Raw genomic sequence first — 13,473 nt, forward strand, 5'->3', positions numbered from 1 at the left:
TAATCAAAGCTTTTGCTCAATTAATGATTTTAATACAAGCTTGACTTCGTATGCCCCTACACCTTCCAGAATGTCATGCATTACATCCACAGCTACATTGTCTGTCACGTGGTAGAAAGACAGGCTGTTTAGGGCACTGTCCCTTTTAAGGCCTGTCTTAGAGGGGTTGTCTGTCTCCAAATCTGCCCTGTGAGTATTGGGATCACGCAAAAGGGCAAGATCTTCCTGTGTCTGTACTCTCAAGACATCTCTGTGTACTCTACACAGCCGACACACATGGTTTCCACTGAAACTCTCAGTATACCCAAGAATAGCATTTAAACCCAAATTGTCCCCGACTACCTGGACAACTGTGAATTTCACTACTCCTTGAAAGTCACAGGTGTTAACAGTGATAACACTTTAATTCATCCACGATTGGGCGCAACACTGCATCAATGACGTAAGTCTTTGCATCGTCCGATTTATAAACTGCTAGCAGGAAGTGTGACTGTAAATTGGACAGGAGATCTGGTGGCAAACTCTTCAGGATGAAATCTATAAATCCTAACTTGTGAACTACAGTCTTGGACCCAAGAGGATTAACGGTTTCACAATCATCATTGTACAACAACAATGGCACAGACACCTCTTTCGAAAAGAGTGGATGTGATTTACAAAATTCACCATCAAACACATCGTGAAGAAAATCCCTCTTTTTCCTTTGCCATTCCATCATTGCGTGTAAAATGCCAGGAAGTTCCAGTATCTTGACTAGAAGAGGCTTGAGCGGAATACGCTGATAGGTATCAGGCACAGCAACTTGTCGGACACTGCCAGTGACTGAATCCCTCTGCTGAACATAAGAGACGCTTGGTAAAACTTCCTCAACTGGCTGAATGAAGTTTCCAGAGTTTGTGAAATACTTTATCTGTTTGTAGTCTGTCTCCAGTCCTTTGAAAGGCTCGGCTGCGTCTGAAAACTCCTGTCGGAGCTCTTCTACCTGTGGGCTCTGATCATGACCTAACTGACTAAACAGTGACATTGTCTTGGTTTTTAGTCTGTTCACAATGTCACCAATTAAACTTGAGGTGTGTTTAACCACATAGTTTATGTTAGTAAATGTCTGGGAAGACCTGGATCTTAGATGAGCTAGAAAAAGGGCTACTGTCTGTAATTCCCTCTTGCTCCAATTCATCCCAAGCATCGTCTAACTGCTCTGCTTGTACACCTTCAACTTGATCTTGATTATCATCTTCATCAACATTAAAAACATTAGCAGACTGATGCAATACATTGGCAGGCTGGGCCAGGGCCAGGTTCTCTTCGTGTTCCCTATGTAGGTGCCTTCGATAAGAACGAATGAAGGAAAATGTTCTGTTACAACTGCTTTCACAACACTGAAAATATGTTGTTGAACTATTTACATAGTGAACTGTGCGTAAATGTGATAAGAAAGTCTTGATATCACCAGGGATTAGCCTTTTGCACTTAAAGCATGTATACGCCATTGGCCTGTTGATCAGCGGTGATGAAAGCCCTTAGCGCTCTAGTGGAGGTAACTTACAAATTCTCTGAAGAGACTCAGGAATTTAAGCCTGGGGCCAACTTTGGGGACAAGATTTTTGATAGTGTCTTCATCTAAAAGAAGAAATGCTTCCTCATCTATGTCTTCATCTGAAAGACAGAAAACAAGACAACATGAGTATTTAATGGCCAAGTCAAGACAATAGTGAACCACTCACCAGATACTCTTTGATTATCAAGCTAACAAATAATCACTTTTAAAGGGTTAGTTCACCCAAATATGAAATTAATGTCATTAATGACTCACCCTTATGTCGTTCCAAGCACGTAAGACCTCCTTTCATCTTCGGAACATAGTTTAAGATACTTTAGATTTAGTTAGAGAGCTTTCTGGTCTGTCATATTGTTGTCAATCTGCATTCACGACTCCGCAGTGACGCTGGTGACGTAAGATGCTACGTAAGACGCCGCATCAGATATCACGTCATCAGCGTCTTACGTTAGCAGTGTCTTACGTCACCAGCGTCACTGCGGAGTCGTGAATGCAGATTGACAACAATACGACATACAATGCTCATTAACGTCATAGTTTTTCTTATTTTTGGATCAAAATGTATTTTTGATGCTTCAAAACATTCTAACTAACCCACTGGTTTCACATGGACTACTTTGATGATGTCTTTATTACCTTTTTGGACAAGGGACAGTATACTGTACATATGGAGGACCAGAAAGCTCTCGGACTAAATCTAAAGTATCTTAAACTTTGTTCCGATGATGAAAGGAGGTCTTACGGGCTTGGAACGACATGAGGGTGAGTCATTAATGACATTAATTTCATTTTTGGGTGAACTAACCCTTTAAAGGTGCCATGTGTAAGAAATGAGGTAAAAATATCCAAAAAATGAGCTACACGCATCAAAAGAATGAGAAGAAATAAGGGCGATGATGTCATTAAAAAAATGACAAGTTATAGTGCTGCAGAGATATCAACCTGAATTAGCATGCTACATTACTAGCCACGGCCCGACAGGTGTCATAATACCAGTTTCGGCCATGGGAGGGGTACACCTACACTGAGAGTTTTCAGGCATGATCAGACATCAGTATCATGCAGTAATTTGAAGTTAGTAGTTACCGTAGCTTAAGTTACCTATGAACATATAGGTCTGGCATTGATACTAGGTAGGGAATTAGTGCTTGTATGATACTGTGTTATGTGTATGCGGATACAGTATGAACAAGATAGTTGTAAATATCCGGATAAGTTACGGATGGCAATAAGGACGGATCTTTACTTAAGGCTATTGGGTCTATTTTGATATGGGTCCACACCAATCAAGCTTATCTTCTCTTGATACCGACGAGATGAAGCCATTAGGCTACAGCTCCCCTCAACTCAAATCTGCGTGCAGCTAGGGGCAGGACAGATGTCAAGTCAACAATATGGCCGCGGTTAGCTACTTCCGGTGTTTGCGAATAAGGCCTATAGAGAGATGATATAAGGGCAGTAAGAGTAAAATGCTCACCTCTAAAATTCTCAATCAGCTCAGACAGCCGCCACTCAGTTAACTTGTCAGTGACAAAGCTGTCCATTTAAAATGACCTGGAGAAAACATATCAATATAGAGGTTAGCAACAATTCGAAGACTTGACCTGCTTCTTTAACCTGTTAGGCTGCAACCCCACTTTTTTAAAAATCCACAGAAATGGCATATACCCAAACTGAAACAGAAGCAGTTCATGAACCCTTTGTACTAAAAGCATAAAATATGCTTTTCTTTTGTCTGCTGCATTATTATTACTAATTAGCCTACACCTTCTGTGATCTGATTTGGCTTCAGATATAAAAATCAGACACACAATATATTATTTTGCACGATGATAAAGTCTATATCCATTAGAATTAAATTATAAATATAATCTATTAGTATGAAAATACCTTCACTCGAAGAACACAGGTAAATCAAATATCTATGCAATCATGTTTATTGTCTTCACAACGTCTTTATCTGCATGTTACAGTGATCTCTGTTAGCTTTGTTTGTGTCAGGAACCTCCTGGAATGTCACATGATGTCTTTTCTTCATGTGTTACATATATGGACTATACTGTGCATAGGGCGCCCTCAGGGGCTGCATACAGTTACGTTATATGAATTGAAAACACAGTAACGTTACATCAGGTTATCCAGCGCTCATAATTATTATATCACCGCATTTGTGTATAAAATTCAATAAATAGTATTCATGCCTATAGAACTCTGATGTAAACCTATGAGAATATATCAATATTTCTCCAAATCTGCACCTTTTTGAGCTAAAAGCCCTGAGGGACGTTGTTTTGTCAAGCGCTGTCATGACGACAGCAACCGGATTTTTTTTTCCTGAATGAGAGCGGCTGACGCTCATAATTCATTCTAAAGGGTATCGACCACTGATCTATATATATAACTATCTGTTATATATCTGTTATATATATAGATCAGTGGTATCGACTCATTTTTTCATTTCATAACACTTGACACAAATTAAGACATGACTGTCAATAAGTTTCTCAGAATACAATAATGGTCATAGTCAAATACTGAAACTTGAGTCGTATATATATTTTTAATGATGGTTAGTTTGTCACAGTAATAACATTAAATCTGATCTGATAGTAACTTTGAACTATTTAAACAAAAACACACTTAAGTGCGCTGGGCCACTTGCAAAGGTTAACTGGTTTTAACTCTCACTAACTTACTTCAGCCAGTTACGTTAGAGCTATGTATAACGTTAAGTTAATAGTGCTAAGCACAGCACGGCGCAGCTGGTAAGTTAACGTTAGCTGCTAAACATAACTCAACGACTGAGTTATGTCGCCACAAGCTGCACTGTACTTACCATATTATTAACGTTGTATTATAACAATGAGATAAGTAACGTTAACTTACGTTGCAGCACATGTTATGAAAACTAGAATTTAAAGGCCGTGTAAAGTGAATGCTGTCATTTTCTTCTAAACACGTTAAATGGGTCATAAATGTATTTCTCAGAAATGTGAAAAAAGCATTTCGACCATTTTGACACATAAAGTTGACAAAAAAAGTTATTTTGACTTTACACAGACTTTAAACTAGTTAACGTTAGATGTTTTCGCGATAGCCGAGTCTAACAGTTACATGCCAACCACAAAATTAACGTTGCCACATAATGCTAGTCTCAACGTACAGTAGCAACTAAGCCATGGTAAATGGTGCTAAACTAACTTAGCAACGGGATATGGACACAGAAAAGTTAACATTACATCAAAACTGAAAATACTTGCTTACCTTTAATGCACGACGAAGTTTCACCGAAGAAGCACAGGCCAAAATGGATCGAGCGCGAAGTGACGGTTATTTCAAACGGCTGTTGAGAAAATTCCAGAACAACTAGGGGAGGGGTCACCCAGAACATGGGTTTCTCTTTGAAAAATAACCCAGAAACCCAAACAACCCAGGAATTGGGTCAAAATATTAACCCTATAACCCAGAAAATTGTTACTATCTGAAAAAATAACCCATAATTTTAACCCAACACAAATAACCCAGAAAATGGGTTGAAGAAATAACCCAGGACTTTTTAGAGTGTATATACTAGATTGAGAGAAAATCACTCGCATTTGCAACCAAATTTTATGCTATGCAACTAAAGTGAATATATTTAGCAACTGGCTGGTAAATGTTTACATTTCACTCAGAAGTAATTGTGTAGTTTATTCATGAAGTGTTCAGCAGTGTGATCCTTACACAGCGTGTTGAGAGTAAACGTTGTTCCATGTAATGTGTTCAAGGTCAAGATCTGTCTCTTTTAATGATTTAAATCTAATCATGCATCACACAGATGAGGTAAAGCCATTCGAGTCCTCTCTAGTTAACATGTGCTCATTTAAAGGCACTGTTTATAGAAATGTGTTTTTTGTTAGACAAATCAATGTAAATACTTGTAAATAGTACAAATAAATAAATTTAGCAATACAAATGTAACAAAAATAATATATGAAATATAATATCTAATTTATTGATTGAATACATTTATTTGTTCATTTTTAAAAAGCCAAAATTTGACCAAAATGATAAAGGAATAAAATATAAATATTAAAATTCATATTTTCCTAATGTACCAAGTTAAAAGGTCCCTGTATAATTAAAAGCATTCGCTGGGAGATCATTTCTTTTATATGTAAGAAAAGGGACATTATATGTTAAATAAACCCATATGAATCGATATTGAATCAAAATTGGAATTGGATCGAGAGCTTGTGAATCAGAATCAAATTGAATTTGGAAATCTGTATCAACACCTAGCCCTAATCAATATGCATCGGATTGTTAATATTTTTACTCAGTCCTAAATTCCAATCATAATGTGATGTTTTGCAATTTCCATGACTAATTCCTCACATGGCCATATTCTCCCTGACCATGATTTACCGTGTTCTGGATGAAGTGGGCTACTTTTGGCTGAAATGGAAATCAAATAGCATCTCAGTGACTGTCCAGCTGCTAGATAATTCGAGAACAAAAAGAGCTTCTATACCAGCTGGAGATCTTCACAGGCACCCCCTTCACACTACAAACCCACACATACCTGAGCCTCATGAGTGCACTCTTCTTTTTCCATCAGAGATGTATGTTGGAAATTACCCTTAAAATTCCTGAGACGCATCTTAGATTTTGGAATTGCAAAAAATATTTTATGATAAATCCAGGTCAGTTTGGGAGAAAGCAGTGACCTTTGGAAAAGAACTTGAAGCGATATCATTACCTTGTTAAATCTGTTTCTGTTTCGCGTTCATCCAAAAATGAACATGCTGACATCATTTACTCACCCTCACCTATTTCCAGAAACATATGACTGACTGACTTCCATGGAACACAAAAAGGAGATATTCTGCAGTATGTCCTGGCTACTGTTTTCCATTCAGTGAAAGTTGATGAGAACTGAGGCTGTCAAGCCCCAAAACAGACAAAAAACACTTTAAAAGTAGTCCACATGACTTGTGCCCTATATTTCAAGTCTTCTGAAGACATTCAATAGCTTTGTGTTAGGAACTAATGTTATTCACGGAAAATCATCCTTCCTTCTAAACATGGCTCATCAAAATCGGTCAGGACTTAGATATTAGGCCTGTAATTTTCATCATAGGTACACTTCAACTATGAGAGACAAAATGAGAAAAACAAAAAATCCTGAAAATCACATTGTAGGATGTTTAATGAATTTATTTGCAAATGATGGGGGAAAATAAGTATTTGGTCAATAACAAAAGTTTATCTCAATACTTTGTTATATACCCTTTGTTGGCAATGACAGAGTTCAAACGTTTTCTGTAAGTCTTCACAAGGTTTTCACACACTTTTGCTGGTATTTTGGCCCATTCCTCCATGCAGATCTCCTCTAGAGCAGTGATGTTTCGGGGCTGTCGCTGGGCAACACAGACTTTCAACTCCCTCCAAATATTTTCTATGGGGTTGAGATCTGGAGACTGGCTAGGCCACTCCAGGACCTTGAAATGCTTCTTACAAAGCCACTACTTTGTTGCCCGTGCGGTGTGTTTGGGATCATTGTCATGCTGAAAGACCCAGCCACGTTTCAGACACTCGTAGCTTGTTTAGAACATTTAACACACTTCTCTGCCCTCCCCCTCCACCACCTGACACATCACTGACAGCAGATATATTCGCCACATTTTTTACTGATAAGGTTACAGCCATCAGCAATACATTCACAGCACCACACCCTGTCAAACACCTGGCTCCTGTATGCAACCCTTCTTTCCCTATGTTCTCTCCTTTAACTGACACTGAGGTCTCTAAACTCCTCCTCTCCAACCACCCCACAACCTGTTCCCTTGACCCCATTCCATCACACCTTCTCCAGGCCATCTCTCCGTCCATCCTACCGGCACTTACACACATAATTAACACATCCCTTCTTGCAGGCACTTTTCCCACTACATTTAAGCAGGCTCGAGTAACCCCACTGCTGAAAAAACCTGCACTTAACCCCACACAGATAGAACACTACAGACCAGTCTCTCTCATCCCATTCATGGCAAAAACACTTGAAAGGGCAGTTTTCAATCAGATCTCCGCCTATCTCTCACAGAACAAGCTGCTGGATGACAATCAGTCGGGCTTCAAAAGTGGACACTCCACTGAGACTGCCCTGCTGTCTGTCATCGAGTCGCTGAGACAGGCGAGAGCTGAATCGAGATCATCCGTTCTGATTTTGCTGGACCTTTCTGCTGCCTTTGACACAGTCAACCATCAGATCCTACTCTCCACCCTCTCTAAACTGGGTATCACTGGAACTGTGCTTGACTGGTTCAACTCTTATCTCTCAGAAAGGTCCTTTGAGGTAGCATGGAGAGGGGAAGTATCCAAGCCACACAAGTTACTTACTGGGGTACCTCAGGGATCAGTGCTTGGGCCACTTCTCTTCTACACAACATCACTGGGACCCATCATCCAGTCACATGGTTTCTCTTACCACTGCTACGCTGATGACACGCAACTCTACTTGTCTTTCCAGCCCAACGACACCACAGTGACCGTTCGAATCGCTGCCTGTCTGGCAGACATCTCGGCCTGGATGAAGGAACACCACCTTCAACTTAACCCTGCCAAGACCGAACTCCTTGTCTTTCCAGCCAACCCGGCTGTTGAACACAACATCACCGTGCAGCTAGGTCCAACTACAGTTTCGCCTTCCAAAACAGTCAGAAATCTAGGGGTAACCATTGATGATGAGCTAAATTTCACAGACCACATTTCAAAAACTGCAAGATCTTGTAGATTTACACTCTACAATATCAGGAAGATAAGACCCTTCCTCTCTGTACATGCCACACAACTGCTCGTTCAGTCCCTTGTCATAACTAGACTGGACTACTGTAACGCTCTCATTGCAGGCCTTCCTGCATGTGCTGTTAGACCTCTCCAAATGATCCAGAATGCAGCAGCACGTCTGGTCTTAATGAACCTAAAAGAGCACATGTTACACCACTCTTTGTCTCTCTCCACTGGCTGCCGGTTCATGCACGTTTTAAATTCAAGGCCCTGATGCTGGCATATAAAACAGTCACTGGGTCTGCTCCAGCATACCTAAAAACATTTATGCAGAGCTACGTTCCCACCAGAAGCCTGCGGTCGGCAAAGGAACGTCGCCTTGTCGTACCAAAACAAAGAGGCACCAAAACACTTTCCCGGACATTCAGTTTCATCATACCACGGTGGTGGAATGACCTTCCCAACTCGATCCGGGAAGCTAACTCACTCTCTATCTTCAAAAAACGGCTAAAAACACATCTTTTCCAAAAGCACTTAACCGGTCAATAAAAAAATAAATTAAAAAAATATATATATATTTACATTTCTTGTTGCACTTAAATCTGTTTTGTATACTATTATGATGATAGTGAAACTTTGTAATATGGCACTTTTTGTACCACTGTCTCCCTAAGATGATTCGCTGATGTTCTTCCTCTTTTGTAAGTCGCTTTGGATAAAAGCGTCTGCCAAATGAATAAATGTAAATGTAAATGTAAATGTTTCATCTTCAATGCCCTTGCTGATGGAAGGAGGTTTTCACTCAAAAAACTCACGATACATGGCCCCATTCATTCTTTCCTTTACACGGATCAGTCATCGTGGTCCCTTTGCAGAAAAACAGCCCCAAAGCATGATGTTTCCACCCCCATGCTTCACAGTAGGTATGGTGTTCTTTGGATGTAACTCAGCATTCTTTCTCCTCCAAACACGACGAGTTGAGTTTTTATCAAAAAGTTCTATTTTGGTTTCATCTGACCATATGACATTCTCCCAATCCTCTTCTGGATCATTCAAATGCTCTCTAGCAAACTTCAGACGGGCCTGGACATGTACTGGCTTAAGCAGGGGGACACGTCTGGCACTGCAGGATTTGAGTCCCTGGCGGCGTAGTGTGTTACTGATGGTAGCCTTTGTTACTTTGGTCCCAGCTCTCTGCAGGTCATTCACTAGATCCCCCCGTGTGGTTCTGGGATTTTTGCTCACCGTTCTTGTGATCATTTTGACCCCACGGGGTGAGATCTTGCGTGGAGCCCCAGATCGAGGGAGATTATCAGTGGTGCTGTATGTCTTCCATTTCCTAATAATTGCCCCCACAGTTGATTTCTTCACACCAAGCTGATTACCTATTGCAGATTCAGTCTTCCCAGCCTAGTGCAGGTCTACAATTTTGTTTCTGGTGTCCTTTGACAGCTCTTTGGTCTTGGCCATAGTGGAGTTTGGAGTGTGACTGTTTGAGGCTGTGGACAGGTGTCTTTTATACTAATAACAAGTTCAAACAGGTGCCATTAATACAGGTAACGAGTGGAGGACAGAGGAGCCTCTTAAAGAAGTTGTTACAGGTCTGTGAGAGCCAGAAATCTTGCTTGTTTGTAGGTGACCAAATACTTATTTTCCCCCATAATTTGCAAATAAATTCATTAAAAATCCTACAATGTGATTTTCTGGATTTTCTTTTTTCTCATTTTGTCTCTCATAGTTGAAGTGTACCTATGATGAAAATTACAGGCCTCTCTCATCTTTTTAAGTGGGAGAACTTGCACAATTGGTGGCTGACTAAATACGTTTTTGCCCCACTGTGTGTGTATATATATATATATACAGACGTTCCATGAGCACTGATGGTGTGACAGCATCAGCACTCAGAAGCTTCACTGTGTGTATCACTCCGCTTGTGTTCATGCTGTTCTAAACTAAAGTGTAAGAGCAGTGCATGTGTGTTAGTTTTATTTTTTTAAATTACATATGTTAGCCAGCAGGTGATGGCAAAAGTTCATTTTTGTGTTTAATATGAGCCAGTTGTTGATGTAAAGTGAATCTGTTAGTCATTGTTTATAGAACATTGTTTATAGAACAGTGCTCTGTGAGTTTCCACATCGGATATGTATTGTCTAAAACGGCAGAAAACATCGCTGTGAATGAATTTTGTGCTCCGGCTACCCCGAAAAATAATTACAAAAATAACATAACATGTGGAAAAAGTCAAGCGCTGTGAATACTTTCCGGATGCACAGTATATATCATTCTTATTTTTTGTATTGTATTAAATCGGATTAAATATTTAATATCATTAATATCATATTATTAGAATATATTGTATCTATTTTTCATAATTAATATATTGTTATTTTAACTACTGTTAATTACTATTATATTTAGAGTATTATTAAACATTACACATGTATAAATATATATATGTCATATTTTAATATTTGTATTATGTTCAAATGTCATATATTAAATATTATTAATTAATAATATAATTAATATCATATTAAAATAATACTTTTAATCTATTTTTCATTGTAAATGTATTTTGTATTTTAAATATTATTATTATTATTATTATATTTAGTGTTACTTATGTTATACATAATAATTTGTATTATGCCCATATACAGTATATTAACTGTTTTAAATTTTTGTATTCAATTATAAATTGTATATATAATTAATATTAATTAATCATAAAATAATTATTAATATTATAATATAAACATTTTGTTTTATTAGAACTATATTAAATGTTTTAACCATTTACATATGTTTGTACATGATTACACACTTTTAAGTTAAAGTCCTTGAAGCTGAAGTTGTAGTTTCATGCAAACTTGTGGTATGTTTATGTTTGTATATATAAAATATGATAGATATGTAAGACTTGCCTCCTGTTGGGGGTCACCATAGCGGACGATCCGTGATCCGAGTATTTGACTTTGCACAGGTTTTACACCGGATGCCCTTTCTGATGCAACCCCCAGTAGCTGGGTGACACTCACTCACACCTGGGCAATTTAGTGTCTCCAATTCACTTAACATACATGTTTTTGGGAATTTTGGGGGAAACCGGTGCACTCGGAGGAAACCCACACGAACGCAGGAAAAACATGCAAACTCCACACAGAAAGGCCCAGTTGAGCCAGGACTCGAATCTGGGACTTCTTGCTGTGAGGTGACAGTGCTAACCTCGGAGCTCCTCTACACAGTTAAGAGATTATTTATACTCTCCTGGAACCCATGGATCATGTCAACACACTATCAGCAAAAACCTTTTTTCATTTACACATCAATTTTAGTTTTTTTCTTTAACATGTCGTAACTGTAACACTCTTATTAAATATTGAAAATGATGTTAGTAAAAATGTTTAAATGTACACTAGTATGAATTAAGTTTAAACTAGTCGTGCCTGCATCTCAGAAATAATTTCCATTAGACATAGTGTACATAAACCAAACTTTGCACATACCAATATTTCATAGGAATATATATTGTTTTTACCCAATTCCCCTGTAGTGCCTCCCTAATAGGTGCATACAGATACACTAAAGTCCTGATCTCTCCTATAGAGGACATTGAGAAAAAAAATGATGCTGTTCTTGTACAATTAAACCATATTCAAATCATATCTGCATATTCAATTAAACATACAATGAGATGTTTATTTACAAAAAACTATTTGACAAGTAATTAAATAGAATTGCTAATTACAAATATACTGTTCCTTTCTCCATATGTTTTTTAAATTGTGATGTCAGGCATTAAAAAATAATATGTATATATATATATATATATATCTGTAGATAGCCCAAAATGTTCTCATAGCTTAGGCCACATCCACAGTAATCCATTTACGGTAAATTGTGAAAACGTATTTTTGTTTCCTAAGAACACGTCATCGTTTTCCAAAGAACTTGGTTATGGAGAGCGTTTTCGAAACACTTCTTTTTGGTTGGAGGAAAATATCTTTCTAGTGTGGATGTTCACAGAGAAATTCAGAAAAATCCCTCTTCTACAGTGGTCAAAATTGTTTTCGGTAATTAGTGGAAAGCGATTTTTTTATTTATTTATTTTTTTTTTTTTTTTTGGTGTGTTACCTTGGTAGCATAAGATTTAAAGTATTCTGCAGGGAGTGCAGGTGAATTCAAGAGATGCACAGCAAACACTTAACAAAGAGGACACCTCTTGATTGGTTCTTCTATTGTAGCCCAGGATGTATGTTGCTTAATTGAAAAATGATGGTTGGTTTAAGCAGTTTTAAGAGCATTTTGATATAGTCATTATTTTCTAAAGGTCTTTGCACTAGTTAACAAAATATTAAACTGAGTGCCATTAAATTAAAATAATATTGACTTATTTCAAGCATGTTTTAAAGGTATTACATAATTCCCATATGACAATTTGTGTTATTTTAAACTTTTGATGACTTTACTGTTATTCTAACACATGGAAAAATACTGTAGTAATAATAAAGAATGAGTAGGTGTGTTGAAACCTTCAATTTGTAATGTAAATAAACTGAAGCCTTGTTGAAAGGTATGATGTCATTAAACAATCCTGAAATTCCAGTAGATCTGATAGAGTCAGGTCTGATTCCTTTTTGGAATCTCCCCAATCGTGTCATTTCTTCTCACTACATCCTTACACTGTTCTAACAGGCAGCTCAACGATACTTTACTCATAGAAGAGGTGTGCTGGCTACATTTCAGTAAAATCTGTTGGATGTTGAATTGTTGTTGTGTCGGGTTCTACAAGTTTTTCTATCAAGATTAATTTCTGTTATTCAAATAAACCCTGGAGCATGAATATATGATATGGGGGCACTGTAGGATTCAAAAGAAAACTATATTTTATTCTAGCTCATACGGTTCAGCAGTTATTCGTGAAACGTGAAATAGCTTATAATAGTGTCACATTGTAGCCAGTTCTCACATATTTTGATTACAGCTTAATTTTGGTAACCTGTAAGAGAATGCCAAATTTCATTATGATTGGCTGTTCACAGTCTAGTTATTAGCTGCTGAAATTTGTTTGTCAGTTGGTGGCCATTTGTGTTGTTTTTTCTTATCAATATGAAGGATTTGCTAGCCCAACCAATTATGCCAAATTC

The 13,473-nt window shown here is 37.9% G+C and overlaps 1 protein-coding gene across 4 annotated transcripts in view; it reads right to left on the reverse strand.

Annotated features, from left to right (window-relative positions):
* The window catches only part of LOC127640673 (uncharacterized), a 43,832-nt gene that overhangs the window by 9,903 nt on the left and 20,456 nt on the right, over positions 1-13,473 (reverse strand). For 3 of the 4 annotated variants that reach the window (XM_052123367.1, XM_052123369.1, XM_052123368.1), the window contains exons 1-2: positions 3,036-3,438; positions 1,547-1,656 (exon numbers count right to left, since the gene is read on the reverse strand). In XM_052123367.1, the coding sequence (XP_051979327.1) occupies positions 1,547-1,656; positions 3,036-3,102 (177 nt within the window). In that variant the 5' untranslated portion in view covers positions 3,103-3,438. Of the gene's footprint in view, positions 1-1,546; positions 1,657-3,035; positions 3,439-13,473 lie in introns of those variants that run through there. The other variant, XM_052123366.1, reaches the window with a different exon arrangement.

Source organism: Xyrauchen texanus, chromosome 49, assembly GCF_025860055.1.
Source record: "Xyrauchen texanus isolate HMW12.3.18 chromosome 49, RBS_HiC_50CHRs, whole genome shotgun sequence".
NCBI classification, from domain to species: Eukaryota; Metazoa; Chordata; class Actinopteri; order Cypriniformes; family Catostomidae; genus Xyrauchen; species Xyrauchen texanus.